Raw genomic sequence first — 24,514 nt, forward strand, 5'->3', positions numbered from 1 at the left:
AGAAATAAAAACATCTCTTGGCACATACTGATGAAATACTGTAGCTTTGCTACAGACACCTATGGGCTTGGCTATGCAATAGTACCTCAACATTTCAAGTCATTAGACAGATGTACAAGGCTGCTCATAAGTACTTAACTGTGCCAGAAGTGAACAGTAGTGTTAGATGACATGAAATTACTTCATATTTCCTGATCACAAGTGCTTATAAAGATCGTCAGCACCTCCCTACTGTTTTTGTCATGTAATTCATTCTGTAATGCCAACAGCACATTTACCTGGTCCAAACAGTGATTGCGAAGATAGCGCATAGCCAGCTGTATGCTCTGAGGGAGAGGCTGGCCAGTTCTCTGCACATTCACCAGCAGGGGTACCCCAAAAACATTCCGGTCTTTGTAATCTGGCACCTTTATCCTCTTCATGAACTTTGACACTGCCCTATAAAAAGGGGAAAAATAAAACATGTAACTTGGAGCATCTTAAGTTGCTTCCACCTTCATTTAAATCTGAATATCAAAACTTTACATTTTAAAACAAAACAGTTGCATAGCCCCACCCCAATTATATGAGAAATGAGCTCCAGAAAATATAAACCAGGATATTTTCAACTAATAATTTGACAGCTTTCTGAAGCCACACTGCAGATATCCTTTATGATGGAATATAAACAGGTGGCTCTTGTGCTGTGAGCCCTGGCATAATAGAACCCCTACCAATGCATCCCCCCCCAAAAAAAATACATTAGAGGCAACAACTTTATCAGCAAATTAGAACATGGACGTTCTTGGTGGTTTCATAAAATACACAATGCCTTCAAAAGCTATCCCCAACCTGTTCTTCAAATCTTTTACTGCTTTTAATACATCAGTGGAACGCATTCCTTTGAAGAAATATGCCCATCAACAATTTCAAATAATTTGGAGTAAGAAAGACGAAACATTATACGTAACAAGCAAGCACTAGGCATTAAACTACAAGATGTACAGCTTTATGGTATCTAGAATAAAATTGAGCATACATTTCGGCTACTATTGAACACCTAATATTTTAAAAATGAAATCTGCAAAGATAATTGTGTGTGTTGGAAATGTGAAATGCAATCTGTCTGTAACCATGACCTCAGTAGACCATAAAAAGGGAAGGGCAGAGGTCATTTGGACAGGGGGAGGATGAGCACAAGGTTCATATAGGCACATGGGTTTTGCCTGGTAACTCCTGATCTGCTACAAAATGATCTAGCCGTGTTGTACTAAAGGCATGTAGCAGGCAAACTTAGCACTATAAAATGATAAGTGCATAACACAATCCTGCTAAACCCACATTCATTTGTAGTAAAAGGCAATCTATGATTCTTCCCCTTGCCTCAAACTGGGAGATGCTAACAAAAAGAAAAAAATAAATCTAACAGTTCACAGCAGTCCTGCAGGACTAATGCGGTTTGCACGTGTCATTTTAAGGCAGTCAATAGCACCACGCAGAGCAGGAAAACAACAATGGCCAGCATGCCTGACACAAGCAGAATGAAAACAAATCTTCTGTCCGTGACCTCAAACAATGCAGGTTGTTTCAATTCTAAAGACTGGTAGCTAAGTTTAACCAAAGGAACCATTTTCCATCTCTGCTTTCAGGGAAAAAAAAGTGCACAGCTGGCTGGTGCTACTTGAACACATAAAAAGATGATGTAACACTGCTGGTCAGAGCCAGCTGGAACATTTCCTTCAGCCTCTGGCTTTCTGGAAAAGAAAACATGTAATGAAAATCTCTGTCAGGGTTTTAGGACTGGAATAATGAAGCAAGCCTTTAAGGAATGCACTACTTAATTTGAGCTAGCAGAATACAACCTCCCTGCAAAATAATACACTAATACTAGCAGGACTTCCATCACAGCTGATACCTGAATTGTAATACAATTAGTCCTTATTAGCTGCCCCAAATTATATCATACAAGCAGCAGTATTAGATAATGGCACTCAAGATTGTTTAGATGCTGAATTTAAGACCTTCTAAAGTAAGATTCTGTGCAAAATGACTACAACTTACTTGCATTTCTGTTATCCAAATGATCTCAATGCTGCATCTTTGGAGAAGGCAGGAATCACTTGTGTCACTGAATAACAGCATGGTGTTACTACTGACTACTGACCAGTGAACTAAACCAGTGACCACTAAAAGACAGCATGGTGCTCTGTGCTGAGAGACAACCAATAAAACTGACCTCTGTCCACTACTGTAAGGAGGGTCATTATTTTGCTGGAGCTTAAGTTCTCCAATATGGGGGTGTGAAGAGGACAGTTGCTGATGCTGCACTTTGTAAAGCCTGGTTCCCATCAACACCTGCTAAAATAACCTGGTCACCTGGGATGGAAATGCCTTGTAGAGTATACGAATGTCAGACAAAATACAGGTAAAGTCTGGAGACTGTCTGTCAGTCAGTAACTCTTGGGGCATGAGTTTAAAAAAAGATGAGTGTTACTGCAACATCACACACAGTTTCACGCTCCTCTTACTGAAGGTCATCTTAATTTTATATACGTTAAAACACAGTATGAACTACCTGTACTTGGCAACTGTGGACAGCAACACAGGAATTTGAAATGAATGCCCGACATCCCCCGGAACGTGTGAAGCATGTGAGGAGAACCCATCAATCAGTGGGAACAAACAGACTCTGTATTTAAGATGGCTCTCATAATAACATGCTTTGAACACCAGGCTCTTTGAAGCTGAAGTTACTGCACACTAGGGGAGGGGATGGGAATATCATCACATGACATCATCTGACTCCTCAGGCTACAGCTGGGTGCGAAATATCTACTAATAGACAGCTGCATGTTACAATCACTTAGTAAAGGTGTTCAGTTTTACCGACTTACTACACTTATCTGGTTAGGATCAGACAGGGAGGCAAGAAACTACACTATTCCAGGTGTGTGTGTGTGTGTGTGTGTGTGTGTGTGTGTGTGTGTGTGTGTGTGTGTGTGTGTGTGTGCGCGCGCATGCTGTGATTACTGGATATTATTAACTAACGTTAAAGCTAATGTGAAGAAGTCACTTCAGACAATTAAACTCTGTAAGTGGCTTTAAGTCCATTATCTAGGAGGCTTTTAAAATTCATATCGGTACAACAGTGGTAGCGTTGTTGCCTCACAGCAAGAGGTTCGCCTGTTCGATTCTCGGCTGGAGTGCCTTCTGTGTGGAGTCTGCATGTCCTCCCCGCGGTCGAGTGGTGTTTGAAAGACATGCGTGAATGGGCGTGCCTTCACTGAAGGTTGGGCAATGGGCTGGCAACTCGGCACCATAAAAATCTACTGCCAATCATTAGCGGACCGGAGTTCCGCTGTGGCGACTCCTAACCGGGAAAAGCCGAAGAGACAAATAACATCTGCACACATAAGAAAATAAAGCAAAGAAATGCACTTCAGATTACTTCACCTTAGCTTAATGAGCCTGAGCACCCCCCTGAAAAAAAATGTGGGGCTGTTTTAAGTGTTTTGTTTTTGGTAAGCTAACACTGAGAAAGCACTGCCAATGAGGGGCCATGCTATTTAGTTAATACCAAAGACTGGTTGTCCAGCTGCTTTGTTTGTCAGACAGAAAGTAATAAGAAACTGCATTCTAAGAAGAGCTAGGAATTAAGATGAGGTGGGGGTGGAGGAGAATACACAGACCTGCAAGTAATCACAGGCATGGCAAACAAAGTGATACATGGTGAAAGGGGTGACAAAGGGAAGGATTAAACAACATGAGACAGTAACTGGGCACATTAGACAGGATGCTGAAAAGTGCAACATTAGAATAACAATTTACAGCATACACGGAGGTGCTACTACATCTAAGGATGCTGCATTCATTTTTCTTTTGAACATATTTACCTATGGCCAGCAGAAGCTAAAAGATTTGTGCAGACCACACAACACAGAAAACATTTGAAACTTACTTCCACATTTTTTGCTCAGCATCTTAATTGATAATAATATACTGTATATAGAACCTACCAGTGCGACAAAAGGCAGCAAATAAATGTAAGCAGAAGGCAGTAATTGGCCTCCAATAGCACAGAAAAGGAGTAACTATCAAGTGAATTGACAGATTAAGTATCATGTCAGTGCTGTAAACTCTAGCTGACAAACAGGGAAAAAGTCAGTTTGCACTAAATGTTGAAAACCACAAGCAGATGAAGCTACTTTAAATAGCACACAGGCACATGCATATGTTATATATTAATTAAATGATTGCTACTGAAACAAAATGATAGGTTAGCTGCAATGAAAACTATGAACAGAAAACAAAATAAGTCAAGTTATAAGCAGTCATTCTATCAGTGGTGTGCGTGGCTATAAAAAACATACAAGAAGTTAATTTTTAACATATAATTCAGTCCTCATACATGCCCAGGGTGGATTAACACTGTTGAATTGAAAAAGCTTGCTTATTTCTGAAAACCTGCATTCAAGGATTATGACTGTCAAGTGCAGTTTTTGACTGCTGAATATAGTGCAATCAATATTTGTGTATTTAATAATACACAATATAACATCATGTAAATATAGAAAGGCACTCCTATCCGAACATCTCAATTTCATCCACTTTAGCAGTCTGAAAAATGAACGTGATAATCTCTTTTAATGCAGTTTGATGCAAAGAAACTGCACAGAATGCAAAAGTATAGGCGAGTGTGTGTGTGTGTGTGTGTGTGTGTGTGTGTGTGTGTGTGTGTGTGTGTGTGTGTGTATATGCATGCATGAAAACATATAGTTTTTCACTGGATAAACCAACTTAAAAAATCTACTTCTTTCAGTCAACCTTCACCGTACATATTTTCACACCAAAGTCATAAGACTGAATCCCAGACACTCCTAGATCTGCTAAAAGATCAAAAGCAGGTTGCTTGTGACTACCCTTAATCATATAACATATTTTGGATACCAAATATCAAAAAGGCAGGCAAGTGACCTAAACATACTTTTAAAATGTCACTTCTCCTCCTGGAGAAAGATCCAAGAGCAGATTATAGGATACATCTCCCACTAATGACTCACTGTTAAAAACTGGAGGTGTAATAAGAGCAATCGGTATAAAAACGGCAGTGCAGGGCTGGCTGATGAGCTACAGTCATTGAGCTCTCTCCACGGATTGTATTTTCTCCCCGGATTACTTATGTGGCACACAACAGGGGACACTAGGGTATACACCAGCTGGAAGGATGACTACATCTCTTGCCAATGCATGGGATGACTGGGCCGAATTGTTACATTAAGTCAGGGGGTTGGCAGGTACACAGTGCCCACTGCTTAAGAGAAAAAATGTAACTCCCCATACTCTGGAATAGACTGCCCATACATGTCAAGCAGAGCGCCTCCTTGGCCCTCTTCAAAAGGAACCTTGACGATTGGATGGGAGATAGGAAATTCACTCCAGGAATCACGTCAGTTACCCTGCTAGACAGGGGTCCAGGGAAGTAAATACTGTGGGAAGAAATATCTAGGGAATTGTTATGGCTAGGCTTGTATAGACCCTAGGGCCGGTAACCTAGTACCAACCTATGAACCTATACCCTGGTTCAGAAATGGACACTGCTACAGTATTAAAATCCTAACCATATGGATAAATTTAAAATGAAACATTGGCAAAAATATCTGAATAACAGTGTTTTTAACTGGGGAATATAAATGTGTTTTTCATGGCAAACTATGAGAAATCTGAACTTTTACAACATGAGTGAATCTAAGATATCAAGCATCATTTGTTGAATACAGAAATATTCACAACAGACATGTATTCGAGCAGTACACATCTCCAGTTTTGCACAATTATTTTTGTTGACTAAACAACTATACAATTTAATTTGTTTACATCTTTGTTTTTGGATGGGATGTAAAATAAAGTGTCTGTTACAACCTGTCACCCAGAAGAATGTATACAAGTACAGCATGTATGCCTCCCCCAGCATCAACCCCAAAGCTACACAACAGTATCAATAGACATACTGATTCCCTGGTGTCAATTATGCTAACCCTCAAAAGCTGGACTTCCACCCACTCTGCTTTAGTTAGTGACTTCTGGTTTAAGCACTGCCTGAAAACTCTCCAACCATACAACAATCCAGCTGTTGCATTTCTTCCAGTTATCTTTAAAGTATGCAATACTTGTAACACACTTTCAAAAGTCAGCATAATATTTTGATAGCTGCAGCCATAGATTCTACAAAGCTTGTTTCTATTACAGATGGTGATATTATACTAAGGGCATTTCTACTATGGACTCCCTTGAGCCACATTCCACTACTACTGTACTGTGACCGCATTTTCCCTTTAAAGGGAAGATGAAATGTCATCAGTTCATAGGTAAGTTCATGGGTAGGTACTAGGCTATCAGCCCTGGGGCCTGTATAAGCCTAGCCAAAAAAGGTTCCCTGGTTTTTGCCACCCAAGAAAATTATTTTCCTGTGCTACTGTCAAGCAGTGCCACAGAAGTGATCCCCGGGGTGAATTTTGTATTTCCGATCCACTCGTCAAGATTTTTCTTAAAGAGGGCCAATGAGGAGCTTTGCTTGACATGAATGGGTAGTTTTGTTCCCGATTATGGGAAATCTCTGTGACAGGAATCTATCCCTCCAGCATGTTCTGTTTATTGTGGTGACAATGTTTAGGTCCTTGGAGCATGTGGTATGGAGAGATTGGGATTTCTTTAAGTGTAGCATGTCCAACAGCTCTGGGTTTGACATAGCTTTGTATGTTAGGCAGAGATTGCCTCTGAGTAGGTGATATCTGACGGAGTAGAGCTAGAGTTTTTTTAGACAGTCTGCGTATGGCATCTGTTTGAGACTAGTAATCCTCTTGGTGAGGTATTTCTGTGGCCTTTCTAATTGTTGTAGGTGTCTTGTGAGATACATGCCAAACAGGGCACTGTACTCTATAATGGGTCTGATGAGGTATGAGTAGAGAGTAACAATGACCTCCTTTTTTCTATAGGAGAACCCTTTTGTGATGAGATGTGCCATGTAGATGGATCTCCTGACTACTGTGGTGATGTGGTTATCAAAGGAGAGACTACTGTCCACCTGTGTCCCCAGGTCTTTTATCACACTTTCAGTATTTAGTGAGCTACCACCTATGTGGTAGTTCATGGGTACCGCGTTTTTCCCAAAGGGGATGACAATGCACTTCTTGACACTGAGCTTGAGGCCATGACTTTGACACCAAGCATCTGCCTCTGTGAGGCCCTTTTGTAGAATGTCTACATCATTAGGTGATTCTATTATGGTTCCCAGTTTGCAGTCATCTGTGAACTTTGTTAGCAAAAGACCTTCTGTGTTGGCCTGCACTTCAGAGAAGAAGATGCCGAACAGGAAAGGATCCAGGACCAAACCCTGTGGTACTCCACTCATAACTGGTCTGTAGTCGGACTTGGAGTCAGCTACTTTTACTTTGTGGGTTCTGTCAGTGAGCCAGTTGGCCACCCATCTTTTGACATATGAACTTATGCCCAGCTTAGTGAGTTTATCTATAATTCCAGAGTGGGGGATGGTATTGAAAGCCTTAGCGAGGTCAAGGCACGCTTTGTGCACTCCCATGCACTCGTCTATGGCTCTAGTGACTGCTTCAAAGAAGTCAATCAGGTTTAGTAGACATGATCTACCTTTTAAAAACCCAAACTGAGTGGGGTCCAGGGTTTGGAGGTTACCTATGTCTTTGTTTATAAGCTCCAAGATGATATGTTCCATGGCCTTGCATACCAGGCTTGTCAAGTTAATGGGGCGGTAGTTTCTGGCATCCATGGTGGCACCCCATTTGTGGAGTGGGATAACAGTCACTGTGCGCCATTCAGTAGGCACATAGCCTGAGGTGAGGCTATGGCTGAACATGGTACTTAGGTGGGGTGCCAGTTCGTTCTGTAGTTTGTGCAGTATGCAGCCTGGGATATTGTCTGGTGCCATGGATGCTGTGTTCTTGGCTTTGAAGAGTGCGGTCTTTACTTGTTCATCCATGATTACAGGGGCTTTGCATGCTTCTGGTATTAAGATGGGCCCTTTGGAGGGTAAGTGGGGGGTAAAGTCGGCACTGAACCTATCTGCCAGGATGTTGGCAATATTGGTTGGTTCTGTATATTTAGTGCCATTGCGCTGTAGCTCAGAGCAGATCTGAGTGTTGCCATTGAGATTCCTGACATAGCTGTAGAATGCAGTGTTTGTTTTTTAATAAAATGTTTTACTTTGCAAGTCATATCTGACACATCTTCTCAAACAACAACATTATTCGTATAAATATTGGGTGTCCTGTTAGATTCCACAAAAGAAACAAAACAGCAAACACAGAACAGATAAAGACAAAACATTTAATGCTTCAAGTTACTGAACTAGAGAACTTGCAAAGGACAAAGTAGAGACAATCAGAAATCAACCAAATGTCAGAATGCTTTTACACAAATCTGATTATTTCTGTAAACCTTTATATTAAATGGACAGCTACAAGTGAAAAACATGCCAGTTAGCAACAGCAATATTACCAAAGGCATGTGGACAATTTAAAATTTAAATAAAGAATGCTAATAGTACTTTTTTAAACAGCAAACAGACACTGAATTAAAAATAGAGCACTTCAAGCCACAATGTAATTGTACGGCTGGTAAAGTAGCAGGTCCAAGTGTCACAGTAAAAATACTGTATTACATATTAACCAAGTGTAAAAACTTGCCTTTAACTCACATAAGCTGCAAACATACTGCATCATAAAACATCTGTATGTCTGTAAACTTATTTTTTCAGAATTAGTAACTAAAACTTCTAAAGCCTGTCCTATTTATTTGCAACACTGGATTGTCTGTTTATAGTTTAGCAGTTTTGACCTCCAACACTAACCATGCATTGGACTATCTCATCTTGCAATCGTGTTAAAAAATGGGGAAAAAAAAGAAACACGCTTTAGTCTGACGTTAATATAAATTAATTTTACAATAGTTTATCTCGAAATTAAAGGATGACAGTAGAAATTCTTACATTCAAACACAGGTAGGTACATAATCAACATTGAAGCACTAACGGACATGAATGAAAGTAAAGCTCATATCCAATGTTTATGTTACTCAACACTTCTGCCTTCCAAAACATACTAAATAGGAACTTATTTTTATTAATTAGTTTTCTAACAGGGTGCCTAAAGGAGAAACTACAGAAAGCATTCAGAATGAGCTTCCAGTGGAAGTCAAAGTTGCTCCAGATGTTGAATGTTTTACATTTAAACTTGATTAATATTTTGGGGATGCAAACTACTTATACTATGTACCTGGGCTTTTTTCTTTTTCTTTTTTACTTCAGTCTTTTTTGTCTGTAACTTTTACGTACATCAAAAAATAAGGTATTTCCTTATAAAATGCTCAGTATATACTACATTGTATGGCAAGTCTTTATTCCTAGCAAATACTGACAATATTTGTTGTTACAGATTTGTTTCACTTTAAATATTTAAGTTAATTTTCTCTTTTTTCTGTTAATGTAACAGTGCCAATATTCGAAAAGTGACCTTGTCTTGAAACTTCTATCCTTAGTTATTTTTTTGCCTTTGGCCTTGGCTCTCAAGAAAAGAGGCTGATAGTTCAGCAGTAAAGTACCACTGCTACAGCTTTCATATTAAAAAAGGACAAAAAATGTGAGTATACTATAGGGTAAGCAATAAAGGATTCTAGATTAAACATCATCATGATAAACAGAGTGCACTGAGTAATCAGATAACCTCTCCCCTTCCAGGTACTTATCTATGAAATGGCCAACATTTAGAAATAACAAACACATAACTTACAGTACTTACCAGCTGAAGCCATGCTTATTAGAAGGTGTATACCTCTCCAGTAAAGCAGTTAGTTTCAGAAGAGAGTACTTCTGCAGGACATTCATTTGCGTCACAGACTGACAGTTGATTTGCAAAGTGGCAGAGTTCAAACTTGGACGATGGGAGCTCTGAAAACTGTGCCACTTTAACCTTTGTCTCCTGTTTGAGAGATTAAGAAGGTGTTCTGAAATTAATATCACATATAAACTGGGCTACATACACTGCTGTATTTTAATTATTTTCTGTTTTATAACATGATTTTCATTTGACTTCTGAAAGCCTGGACTACAATAACAGACAGTTCCTGGCTATTAATCAAACTGTGCTTCCCTTACTTGTGTTCTCTCTATATATGTACAATCATTGCCACTTGGGAATGGATATAGTCAATACCCAGCTTAGACTTGTTGTTTTGAATTAATGACTGCCCAAAAAAAGCAGAACAACATTTTAGAAATCTCTGCTATTGCATCTCCTTCCCCAAACACAAACAAAGCTGACAGAATTGATATCATTCTTGGTACAAGCTTTACCACAGCTTTTTTCTAAATTACCAGCAGATCACCACTGATGACAGCTGTGTATAAGCCAATGTCTTAATGGCTATTTCAAGTGTATTCAGTCCTCAGTTTCAGTGCATTCAGTTGTAGGACTTCTGCAGTCCACTACATGGAATTCCTATTAGTATACACATTACACACACACACACACACACACACACACACACACACACACACACACACACACACACACACACACACACACACACACACACACTTCACTCACTTTTCTCTCAGATTTGACTGCAAAATCAATGCAGATTGATTTTAGAAATCAATCTAATCAGTCTACACATTGAGTAGTGGTTCATACAATTAATATTAAAATGTACATTAAACTGAGGCAAGAGAAAGAAAATCAGCAGTTAGTTCTAATAGTTCATTGAAGATTATTTTTTGTCTTCCAAGTCCATTAAGATCACTGTAACATCTGGTACCCCTCCTTTATCACAGTTGCATCTTGCTGCATTAGATGATTGATGACATTGAGATGAATGGAGAAGTAATGCTATATTTTTGTAGTTTACATCTATGACTTGCATTCCTTACTCCTAGGAGGGTTTACTAAAAGACGCTGGCTGATAGGTTGACACAGGAGCTTGTACTCAAGGGGTTTGCACCCCCAAACTAAATTACACAGTTCTTTCTGTAGTAGTGGAGCCCTATAAGAGAGGTTGACACAGGAGCTTGTACTCAAGGGGTTTGCACCCCCAAACTAAATTACACAGTTCTTTCTGTAGTAGTGGAGCCCTATAAGAGAGGTGAACCAATCAACTCATGTCCTCATTTCTCCTGGTCAGAAACCTGGCATCCAAGCTGCTATACAAACCAGGGTCACCTGGCTGAGCTTGTCATTAAAGGATCCCTTGATATATGTCACACTACTGACAATCCTGAGACTATGGACAATCCTGACACTGTATGACAAATAGCAGTGTTTTAAAAAATACATTACTACAAAAAAAACACTTAATTTGCAAGAAGACCCTGTTCATCTAGTCCAGCAACCTCTCCATCTAAATTTATGCCAGTTCTGCTTCCATATATAGTCGCTATTCCCTTAAAATTCTACAACTGCATTCTACACACGAGGCATTAAACCAAGATCCTATATCCAGACCTGATGGTATCTTGAGTGGTTGATAGAGTTCCTGTGGCATTTAACAAAAACGGACCAGGATATTTCCCCTGCATTATGGCCAAAGTACTAGTATTTATTATCAGTGGATCACTATTAAAACAGGCTGGTAGCTTAATGGGCCTAACTTGGCCAAAAAAAGGCAAACAAATCTGCAGCACTTCTTTTTTCAGTTCTGTCTGCAATGCTGTTCATCCTGGGGGGTAGGGGTCCTTTTGTGTGTGCCTTCTTTGTTTTTTTTTTTCTCAGAGAAACTAGCTTTCCGTGTAACTTGTATGGTGACAATGGTTTAAATGACGTAACACAATTCTACCACAAAACACTGTTGAATGTTTGTTGTCTATTCTTACTTGCGTCATGTACAGACGACACTACAGAGTATCAATCAAATGGTTACAACTTACAGCTTAATCTCCTCCTGTAGTGTCAAGTCTTACGTCATCCATTCAACTCTCAAACCTTGAGGGTATCTATCATAACTTGTTCTTACAGTGAAGGCACTAACGGCCAAACCTTCAACTGCACACCACAGTCTTCTGTATTTCTCAGCTCATCATTCTTGTTCCCTTGGATAACACAGAAGATCCTCCACAGTTTAACTTCTGCATGCCTGCAACCTGCTCTTGGCTATGTACTAAGTCAAAATGAAAGTAAAGAGATCAAGAAAATGCAAAGAGCATCTAAGTGCCAATGCCTGTTCAGGTACACAACCAAGCATACAGACACTGTCAGTGAGAATCAGGAATTGATTAGAAAGCTAGATAAACACACACTGTTTTTTAGAATGGACAGGTAGCAGATAAAGCATAAGAAGTTCTATTGTTTCCTATGACGTGCTTTTCACCTTTGAAGGGGAAAATGTTAACAAATGTTTTTGGATGAAAGCTACAAACAATGGAGCAGACTTCATAGGGTAAGAGACCGGAAAAAAAAAGGATCATGGAAGACCCCAAAATCTGATATGATGGGGAAACACACCTATGGTCAATTTTACTGTATGGCAAAGTGATGATACCATTTAATGTGACTACGTTGCAACTGAAATATCCTATTTTCAGCTTGATACCACTTGCTCAAGAGTGTGACAATCAAGACAAAAAAGTGATCATCATTCTCCAACACTGAAATCACAACACTAAGCAATGGGTTTCAAGTGGTACCAGGCAGGAAAATAATGCACTGCTGTACGTGTGTACCCCTTGTGCTATAGCAGACAACAGCGCCATTACAGGTGCAACAAGTTAAAAGGAGGAACCCAACCAAGGGGCAGCATCAGCCAATGATCTCCATGCACTAAAAACACAAAAAAACACTACATTCATTATGAAGCCAGTTATCAAGAGACGGTACAAGAGAATGATGAGAATATGATAAAAGGCATATAGAGTCGGTAACCGAAACTGTACACACACAACTAAGCTTGGGGATTTCAACAAACAGTAGTCTAGAAGACACAGGGAATGTAAAGGTAAAACGAAAAACCCAGAACAATAAAAAGAGAGGCTTCTGTAAGCTCTTTGTGTGAAAATAAGAAAATGAGAAATCGAACATGTAAGCAGACTCCTACAACATACAGAAAAACATGATCTTTGGTGCTCGGTAGCTACAGACCTGAGTTGGCCTAGTGGTCTGATACACTATGCTGTAGTTCAGAGGGTCCTGGGCTTGATACTTGGCAGGGGCGATTATTACTATCACAGTGTCTAGATAGGTTGAGTCATAACCTACAGTGTAGTAGGTCCTGGGTTCAAGTCCTGAGCAGTCATACTACATACGACAGAAATGCTATACTCCACTGCAAAAAAAGTACCAAAACATGCATCTAAAACCAGAGTTACTTGTGCTCAGCATGCCTCTTGCTTTTAATTTGCCTTTCCCATTTCCTTTACTATTGCTTCTGCACAAGCAGATATGCAAACATGCCTACATTTCCATTGTGCACACAGAAAGAAAAAGATGCTGTAGTAACACAAATGTGGTGCTGCCAAAGCAATAACGAACAAATTGTATATAGAGATACCTGATAACAAAGTTAAAATATTCATCTGTTTTATATACAGTATCTATATGCTCACTTATTGACTGCCAAAAATATCACTTTGATGTATGCAATTTTAAAAAAGGAAACAACCACTTAATGTTAAATATTCTTGCATGGTTTTGTTATGCAAAGAAGAAAGAGAACTTCAGTGACCAAACATGTTATCCTGTAGACACACTGGGATTATGCTGCATTAACAAAGGCAGTGCATGGTGACTTGTATCCATTTCCATCCAATTCTTTCTGCTAATACCTTCCCCAAAGCAGACAAAATTAAAAAGTAAATTAAAAATCACATACCCGGTGGGTCTAGTCAGTGATGCATCAACTCCAGAATCCCTCCTTTCTTGGGTTCCACAGGGTTCTTCACACTCGTTTAAAGAGTTTCCTGTGCTGTCCAAGTCACTAGCAAAAACATGGTCATTGTCAACACCCAGAAGCATTTGTTTGGGAGATGAAGGACAGGGGGAGACTGAATCAAGGGCAGAATCAGAATCTCCTTCATCAGAAAACTTTTCGGACCATTGGTTCACTAACTTCTGCAGCCCATTTACATGGAGGAGAATATCATCAAGCTCAGGGAAAATGTCATCGTTTGCAACAAAATTGGCCAGTTCCGCCATGCTGGAGTAAAACAAAGAGCCTGGCACATTGTCATAAACACTGATGCGGCTACAGAGTGAGCTGCACGAGTTCCGCCTTCTTCCTAGGCTAGGCTCCTTTGAGCTATCTGCACTGTTCTCTCTGGTGAGATTTCTGTGTCCGTGGCCAGGGAAACTCCTTGTTCTCCAGCTGGAAGTGCTGTCCAAAGGACAAAAGTTGCCATTGGAAAGTGCTCTAGGAAAGGTGCCAGGTTTATGATCTTCTGGAATGAAAAACACAGTGTCGTCCATGAAGTTCTTCTCATTCCTAAAATTTCGTGCCAGTACGTCACTGAATGTGGACTGATTGAAAGGGTCAAAGCCTTCTAAGTACATTCCACCACGCTTGCTGGAACTGCTGTGTCGCCGTGCCCGTGTAACTGGACTAGGAGTGCTCACCGCACTACTGGTTTCAGACTGGCTGCTGCTGCTACTAGTGTGAGTAGAGCTGGAAACACTCCTGTGCCGTATCCCTGGAACATTAATGTGATTCCCATTGAGAGAGGAGATCTCAACACAGTTGAGTCGTCTCAGTTTCTCTTCATCAATGCCTTCCTGCAGTACAGGTTCACTAATAATGAGACCAAGTCTTGAAGCTGCTTTCTTCTTGTTATGAGAGCTTCTGAACCTCAGGCTCTCCATTCTCTTCAAAAAGCTTTTTGCTTTGGACTTTGTATTTCTTTCACAACTTTTTACATTAAAAGAGAAACTGGACATCTCCTTGGGAGATGGAAGACTGGTAAAGGATTTTTCAGTTGCTCCAGAGTTTCCTAATGAGCACATGCTGACCACAGAGCTGGACCGGATGGTGTCTGCATCCATGTGTAGACCAACACTGTGACTTCCAGTGCTGCTGGTACTACGAACAGATGTGACCTCCTGACGTTCACTCAAATCAGTCAGTATGCTGTCATGACTGACTGCACTCTGTAGAGAGTCATCTTCAGCAAGAAAGGCACTCAGGTCATCTTTTCCACAAAGGACATCTAGTTCATCTAACCGGGACCATCTTTTACTGTCCCGCTGAAACATCCATTTTCCACTAATAGCACAGGGTTCATCTTCATCCGAGTCTTCACTCTGTGGGAGAAAACCACAACAGTCATTAGTAATGTCCCAGAAAGGGACAGACAGAATGTTAGCTAGTAATTAACTTCAAGCTTTTTCTTCAGACAAAGCAGAACTTTTGGGAGAAAGAAAGTAAAAAGACTTCAGTGAACACTAAAAAGCTACTCAAGTGCCACCACTTTCCCAAATTCCCACAATGACTTTGTAAGAATGTCAAGCTATGATTACACTGGTGGAATGAAACAGAAAAACATTTGTACTTCTCCCTCTGACATTTGTTTTATGTCAGGACAAAACTACCAAGCCACAAACACCCCATCCCCACCCACCCCACCCACCCCAGGCTGATTGGCAACACAGCTCAGTAATTAAGACAGTTCATTGCAAATTATATATATCAGAATTAAGGCTTCATAAATGACTGAAGCATCTGGGGAGACTATTAACAATGACGTTTAACAAAAAATCCATTTGTAATTATTGGGTAAACATTTGCACCACTTTACTTTGACACTGTACCTTACCTTACCACAGTGATGCAACTAGAAAACCATACAAGTAACATTTTCCAAACATAACACTGATTACCTGTCACATTGTCACTCTGAAGGCAAAACATGAAAAGTATACTTTAGGCCCCAGGTAATATTTCTGTTTAACTTTTGGAATAAAAGGAATTAGCATAACTAGTTTCTTTAAATGAATGTTTCCTATGTTTTAATCTTCTCAACACAAACAGTATTTAAAAAAAGATAATCCTTGCAAAAGTGACCTGCTTATGACACAGCCGGTGGCAAAAGCACCCTATCATTTGTTCAAAACCTGGGAAAGAGCAGACTGCTATTACAGTGGATACTGTAAAACTGTCAGCAACACCTACAGGCCTAGCTTCCACACAACAGCTTGTTTTCCTCCTACAAAGACTGTTTACATGCTCCAGACAATGGCAAGACCTATTATCAGAAATTACTGAACTGACCAATTTAGCTTGATGGCAAAAAGTTCAGCTCCTTCTCCTGTAATACCTATATAATCCTCTCTCTCTTTTTTCTTTCTTTTTATTTCCCTTACTCTTAATCTTGCTTTTACACTTTATTTATCCTACCCGCCACATCTACTCCACTTGTTACCTCTAACAAATACCTTTATCACTCTCCTCCTCCTTATCCACTCACTGAATTTTCCACTCTGACATTTGCTTTATGAGTGAATAACACACACTCACACTTATAAAATGTGAACATTTCATTGGCACATGATATTATATTTATCTTGTTTAAATGATCGCATATGTGTATTATTATACGTTATGTGTAAATTAATCTATGTACTTACAGTATATTGTTACAGGATGTCAGTTTTCACCTATATACTTACAGTATACTGTTACAGAATGTCAGTTTTCACCTATGTACTTAACAGTATATTGTTACAGGATGTCAGTTTTCACCTATGTATATACAATATATTGTTACAGGATGTCAGGTTTCACCTATGTACATACACTATATTGTTACAGTATGCCAGTTTTCACTTATGTATTTACAATACATTGTTACAGGATGCCAGTTTTCACCTATGTATATACAATATATTGTTACAGGATGTCAGTTTTCACCTATGTATATACAATATATTGTTACAGGATGTCAGGTTTCACCTATGTACATACAATATATTGTTACAGGATGCCAGTTTTCACCTATGTATATACAATATATTGTTACAGGATGACAGTTTTCACCTATGTATATACAATATATTGTTACAGGATGACAGTTTTCACCTATGTATATACAATATATTGTTACACCTATGTATATACAATATATTGTTACAGGATGTCAGGTTTCACCTATGTACATACAATATATTGTTATAGGATGCCAGTTTTCACCTATGTATATACAATATATTGTTACAGGATGTCAGTTTTCACCTATGTATTTACAGTATATTGTTACAGGATATCAGTTTTCACCTATGTACTTACAGTATATTGTTACAGGATATCAGTTTTCACCTATGTACTTACAGTATATTGTTACAGGATGTCAGTTTTTACCTATATACGTAGAGTATATTGTTACAGAATGTCAGTTTTCACCTATGTACTTACAGTACATTGTTACAGGATGTCAGTTTTCACCTATGTACTTACAGTATATTGTTACAGGATGTCAGTTTTCACTTATGTATATACAATATATTGTTACAGGATGTCAGGTTTCACCTATGTACATACAATATATTGTTACAGGATGGCAGGTTTCACCTATGTATATACAATATATTGTTACAGGATGTCTGTTTTCACCTATGTATATACAGTATATTGTTACAGGATGTCACGTTTCACCTATGTATATACAATATATTGTTACAGGATGTCACGTTTCACCTATGTATATTAATTTTCTATACTTTTACTTGTGGATCTTTTCTCCCCGGGCCTCCGCTGAAAACCGATACATTTTCCAGTTAGACTTTCCCAGTAAACAGATAAGTAAATGTTGAAAGTGGGTACTGTTCAAATCATTCTGTTTTATTTTATTTTATTTTGTTTTGCCAAATGGCGTGTTCAGCTACTCCTGGGCAATTTTCACTGAGAGGCCTAGACAAAAAAACTCCAAAATGCATAGGCAAAGTCAAGAGTACAAAGAACATGCAGTATATAATAAGACAACAGCAAGATACTGCAATAAACACAGGATACAGTAAATGTGACACCTGTAAGGCAACAATGTCTTCTTATATGTATTAATTTCAATGTTCACCCGTGCAACATATCAATTATACATACTACTGATGTCTGTTACTGTCTGTCTTGTACACCAGCCCACTCACCCATTAACAAATTAATAAAAATAACTCAACATGGCAGTACAGAACTCTGAAATTACAGTCAATGACAACACAGTAACAGCAGCCTAGTGAACAATTTACACAAAGTTTGAATTCATCCATCATTTGCTGTTTAAGTACTTTTAACATGCCAAGTCCACTTATTTAAATGGGTTCCCATGAAAGAATTTTCAAGATAATACCCACATTATGAGATACTGGTGTATTATTTTTTGAGGTGCCAGGGGTTCAGTGCAAGAGTAAAGCCACCCCTCCCCGCACATAGCATGTGAGGGGCTTACTCCCACATAACAAAATTCTAAGAGGGGAGAGTGTTTGACTAGTTAAGTTTGCTGGACTATGAACAACGTTACAGTGCTTCCATGACAGAGACCACAGATTTGACAAACCCAAACTACCTGAGAAATGTCAAATGACTCTAGCATAGAAAAACCTACTAAGCAGTCTGCAGACAGACAATGGAGATAAATATGATATTAGAAAACACATTTGAAGTCCTTTTCCTAGCTACAACCTCAAAGCTGTGGGACTGAGCTATGTGTCCTCCAGGATAGCAAAAAATGCAAAGCTACACAGTTTTAGGTTCATAAATCACATCACTTGGGTTTAAGACTCCTACCAAAATTGTGCCAGTGAATGTTCCCCATCATTTAAAATGCTTGTTGCCATCTTTCTTTGCATAGCAGCACCTGGTAAGTGACTGCTCTTGATAGCCCCAAAAAAATCTAAGCAGCTTGTAATACTAAAGTAAAGTGTACATTAAAGTTATGAGCATGAATGATAATGGAGTGTGATGGTACTTCTAAAGATGTGCATGAGTGGACTTGAAAGAGAAACCCTAGCTATGATTAAACGTTTGTAAACTGCAGGCTGTGTTCCAAGACTTCTGTAACACACACATTAAGCCATCTTTCATTGTGCAATACCTACCGCCGTCATATGACTCGGTCTACACTGCTACGGTGTGCCTTCACTTTTGTGTTTTAGCCACATTTGCTAACAATCCCTGTTCTACAACAACACTTGCATGCATGCTCTGGGCTAATACGGGGTAGGAGCAGAACATTTACTTGTCCTACATAAACACCTAAGTAGTATACCAGTGTATACTACCACAGTTATGTATCTGCTGATTTTGGTCCAGAATAAAAACCTCAAAAATCAGGACATGCTATGCCCCTGACCATGTATGGCTCAGAATGATTTGGTCAGTAATTTACTAAAAATGCAAAAAGACTGTATCAGAATGTGATAGACAAAGAAGCAGAAATGTTTCAAAACATCTCTAGGGACACAGGGAATAGATAATCTCTAAGGATCTGATGCACAGATTTTTTTTTCTTTATGTTTTATGAGAGCATGCATGTGTTTAGCATTTTTACAGTAGCAGGGAAAGAGGACTCATTTTCTGGAAAACTGTTTATTAATAAATCATATCTGAACAAACTGGTCACAAGGCTGGGAAATAGAAAATAGCATTCAATACATAACCAGTTCAAGAAACCAAAGGGAACTGTTGCCTAGAGGCAGTATGGAAGAATTATGAAATACTACTACTATTAGTAATAATAATAATAATAATAATAGATTATTATTATTATATTATTAGTAGTATAATTATGCGACAGCTGCAACATGCACTACTCAGCACAATAACCAACAAAATTCTGTGTTGTAGGTGTTGTAGGTGAAGGTTAATGTACTTATTAAATTACGTTGATGGGTTAGTCCCACTAACCATAGCTTTCTTTCTGGAGACACCCAATGTGGTTTTTATACTGAAAGGGAAGCATTTAACCAGGATATCAGGGAAGGGGTTAGCCATACATGGCATATGCAGAAGGGGAGATGTAAGGATAAGGGGCATTTTGCCTTCCAGTGTAAAGATAAGGGGCATTTTGCCTTCCAGTGTAAGGATAAGGGGCATTTTGCCTTCCAATGTGGATAAGGGAAATTTTGTCTTGCAATGTAAGGATAAGGGGTATTTTGCATTCCAGTGTAAGGACATGGGGTATTTTTCATTCTAGTGTAAGTACAGGGGGTATTTTGCATTCCAATGTAAGGACAGGGGGCATTTTGTCTTCCAATGTAAGGATAAGGGAGAGTTTGCTTTCCAGCCTGCTGACCAGCTTCACATACATGATTGCTTACAACAGCAGGTTCAGCTACCCCTGTGCTTCCATGTGCACTCTGCATTATCAACTACAGCAGTGTTGCTGATGAGACTAAATCTCACTTTTTCTCTACTGTTATACTACCTTGCCTCCAGCAGGTGGAAACAGCCCAAAAGTAAAGACCACTTTCATCCCAGTCACATGGATGAACTTGCAATATCTTCCCCGACTCTTTCAGCTCAAGGCATGGTAGCTGACCAAGCTTCTGTACTACTTTTGTAACAATATATATATATATATATATATATATATATATATATATATATATATATATATATATATATATATATATATATATATATATATATATATATATATATATATATATATATATACACACACACACACACACACACACACACTATATATATATATATATATATATATATATATATATATATATATATATATATATCCGTTTACTGGAAATAACAGCTACAGGCCAAGACTGCTATGCACATACATTTACTTTTCCATTAACTGTTTTCTTTAATTTAGACCCTCTGAATGGCTATCTGTGTAAACTCACAATACTTTGGAAATTTTAAATTATGCCATGCTTCTGTTGCAGTCATAGTGGGAGAAAAACATTCTGAGGAAGAACATGTAAACAGTTTAGTGAAAAAGAAAACCACCACATGTGCTTTTATCTGCCTTTTTTCTCTTTTAGCTACTCAAACCAGCAAGATAGGACAGAACAAGAATTCCGTACTACACAAGATGTTTACTGTGAGCACCTGGGAACAGCTGTTCAAGGTGTACATCAGGTAGGGAGATGTATGCTTGCAGTTACACAATTTCAAAGGGGTTAGAACAAAGAGGGGATAAGGCAATGTGCCAGTGTAAACATGCTTCTAACATCTAGATATACCGTTATCGCAATGTTACAGTCCAGGTTACTTGTGGGATTCATACTTTGATCTCCATGTTCACAGTTGTGCCAGGAGACAACTGTTACAGTTGTGTATTATCAGGCATATTAATTCTCAGTTCTGCACAGGAAGAAAATAAGCTCACTCACATGAAAATATACTGCTGGTACTTCTGAGAAAAATAAATACTTTTGTTCTTTTACACTTCGTTTTGTTCTTTTATAGTTAATGATTCCAAGCTAAAAATGTTCACTTAAATATGAATTGGAAGAATTGTTAAAAAGGAGAAAAGGAACAGTATGTCTCATTTCAATCTTTTGGAAACCTAGGAATGCTCAAACGTCATTTGGTAACTAAACAACGAAAAGAAGGGTGAATACTGAACGAAATCAACTTTAATGATACTTGTTAAGCGCTTTTTTATCTGATTTTTTTATTATATTAGAATGAACATGTTTACTTTCAGTATAAATTAATATATACATTTTTTAACAATGCACTGATTTTAAGACTACACTGTATCTTTCATTCTTTAAGTATGTGTAATTAATTAATTAATTAATTAATTAATTAAGGGTCTGATTATTTAAGCATGGATGCATTGAACTTATTTTGTCTGAAGAAGTTTAGTCTATGCACTAAACGAAAAGCGCTTAACAAGTATCATTAAAGTTGATTTTGTTCAGTATTCACCCTTCTTTTCGTTGTTTTGTCATTTGGTAACTAGCCTGTTGGGACCTTTTTTTCAGTCGTGACTGAGGTGACGGAAGTGACACAGGTGAAAACCATGTGACTAAGAAAAAAAAAAAGAAAAAAAAAACAGAGTGTATACAACCAGCAATATGCTCAGAAGAGCAAGAAAGCTTTCACATAAACACAACCTGACTAATCTGTAAATAATTACACTGTACACAAAGCGATCATAGAATAATATAAATAACAATACTACACATTATATAAAGAGATCATAGAATAATTATATGAAAAAAATCAACAGCCATTTAACAAACAAAATTCAGTAAAGAGAATCCAAGTGTCCAATCTACTACAATGCAGCTACAATAGTGTCAGTTCTGCAACAGGAAGCACACTTTCCTCTGGTGCAGAAGATTGTGGATTCACACCAGGTAGATGGATTGCTGACACTACAGTGCACTATAATGGGGATGCTGCACTCCTAAATGCTTCTTCATCCTTTAGATAACATGCTAAACCAAGGTCCCATCTTGAGTTGGTGGGGGTAGCTCAAGTGGATGTAAAAGATCCTACCGCACCAATCAAACCTTGACCAAATTTCCCCTAGCAGTATAAATACCACCTTGTATACCCCCCTGAAAAGAGGCCACTAGCCTACTGGGACTGACCCAGTCCACAATAATTTGTATGTATAAATAAATAAATAAATGTAAAATCTGCTTAATGCTATGCTAGCCACCTGCTTAAGAAAGACATTTGTTTTTTTGACTGTCCATATTTAACAAAATTTCAGGTAATACCCCTTTTCAAAATGCTTTAAACCACTACTTTTTGTTCAGTTGCAAGAAATGATGTGATTATTTACATAAGTAAGATTTGCTTGCAGGTTTACTGTTTGGAGTATGAAGTTCCATGCCACATACTTGTGTCATTACTAGTTTCCTGCATTTGTTATCGCTTAAGCAGATCTACTGGAAAGCAGAACAGATTGTAAATGTCTGCATACCACAGACAGTATAGAAGGGCAACAGAGGGGAATGGGACACAAAATGGCAGCCTCACACATTCCTTGCAGAGGTTGGGCAGCATCACTAGCTAAAGCATGTAATGGGTTCCTGCCCTCCCCCAAAAGGTTAGGAGAACCTATTGTTCACTCATCTGACTTCATTAGCTGACAATTCATTTGCATGCTGACAACATTTACAGATTAGCTATGCACACAAGTCAAAAAGAATGCCAGAAGTATTCTGTGATTAGCTGAAAGTATCATGATTATGGACATCTCAGACCACCTACTATTTCTAAGACTACATAAAGGTACAGACTGCCTATTACTTAAGCAAACCACAGTGGTCTAGCCTGGCAATCTGGGGTACTTTAATGAGAAATATAAACTTGTGATTTTCACTTGCTTTAAATAAGTCACACTGTATTCCACAGGTACTAAGCTGTACATGTCAAAATGGGACTAGTAACTACCAAAAATATTCCACACACCTTTTACCATATGGTAACTAGGTAAAAAGAACATTGGCCTTAACTACCAAGTGTGCTAACAGTCTTAGAAAAAGGGTGAGGTTGTGGAATCAAACTACAATGCATCAGAAGTCAACACATGCTTCTTACTAAGTTATACCAATGACTGAGAACATGTCACAGACCCACCCACTGATCTCAGTATATAAAATGGGTAAAGAACTGCATATATACAGCACCACAGCTGTCAACACTCAGTGGGAGAGTCACACCTTCAAATGTGCAAACATTTTTGTTTAGCAGATAAGATGCAGCCAGATAAAAATGCTAAGCTTGGAGGATATTCCAAAAGGCTTTGGTCTGTTAAAATGACCTAAAAATGCTTTTCACTGGAAGATGCGGAGTATCAAACCTGGATCTGGAGGATGCAACTTGTTGCATTAACCAAAGTTTCATGCAGCTTTTCTGTTGCAAGTGCGACATGTTTTGTACTCCATGTTTCACTTTGCAAGGCCTTCATACAAAGCATCTACAGACAGGGTAGATGATACAAATAAAATAAGTGCTTACAAACACGCAGCCAGTATGTGCTGCATGTGCAGCTAATCTTAAATGTAGATGATGGCACTGTGAGGCAAGTGGCCAGCACCCATGACAGTTCTAAGGAAAGTGGGCTGTACTAAAGTTGTCTGGAAAGCAGTTGCAGGGTGTATTTTTAACATCCCCCAAAGTCCACCTCCCCCATCTTATTTTTACCCTTTAATGCCATGTTACAGCTGCTCATGTTTATAACAACTTTTTGCTAAATTGAGATTAAAGTTTGGCAAATGTAATCATTAACCATTTTGATTATTAACAGTTGATTAACTGACCAGCTTAGGTTTCTGGGGTTGCTTTTACTTCCTGACTATGAATTAAGAATCTATGTGAGTGAACAAAGTTGAAGCAACAGTCTTGTTTTGTGTATGTGTGTGTTTTTTTTTTCCTTACATTGTTGCAACATGACTGTGGCAGCTTCATATCAGTCTCTCTAGGAGTACAAGTAAATCACCCATATTCTTAAAGTTCTCTTATTTTGCCTTTGGATTACACATCCTGATGGCAGGTGACAGCACTGACCTGTGTGATGTCTAAGCACATTATAATGTGTGGCCTCAGG

General features: G+C 38.6%; 1 protein-coding gene across 1 annotated transcript in view; it reads right to left on the minus strand.

The window, feature by feature from the left end:
• Nucleotides 1-24,514, minus strand: part of DLC1 (DLC1 Rho GTPase activating protein) — a 132,928-nt gene that overhangs the window by 47,609 nt on the left and 60,805 nt on the right. The window contains exons 5-7 of the mRNA XM_044062500.1: nt 13,864-15,284; nt 9,804-9,983; nt 279-438 (exon numbers count right to left, since the gene is read on the minus strand). Of these exons, the coding sequence (XP_043918435.1) occupies nt 279-438; nt 9,804-9,983; nt 13,864-15,284 (1,761 nt within the window). The remainder of the gene's footprint in view (nt 1-278; nt 439-9,803; nt 9,984-13,863; nt 15,285-24,514) is intronic.

The sequence above is a fragment of the Protopterus annectens genome, chromosome 2.part1 (assembly GCF_019279795.1).
Source record: "Protopterus annectens isolate FY-2018-M chromosome 2.part1, PAN1.0, whole genome shotgun sequence".
In the NCBI taxonomy this organism is placed as follows: domain Eukaryota; kingdom Metazoa; phylum Chordata; order Ceratodontiformes; family Protopteridae; genus Protopterus; species Protopterus annectens.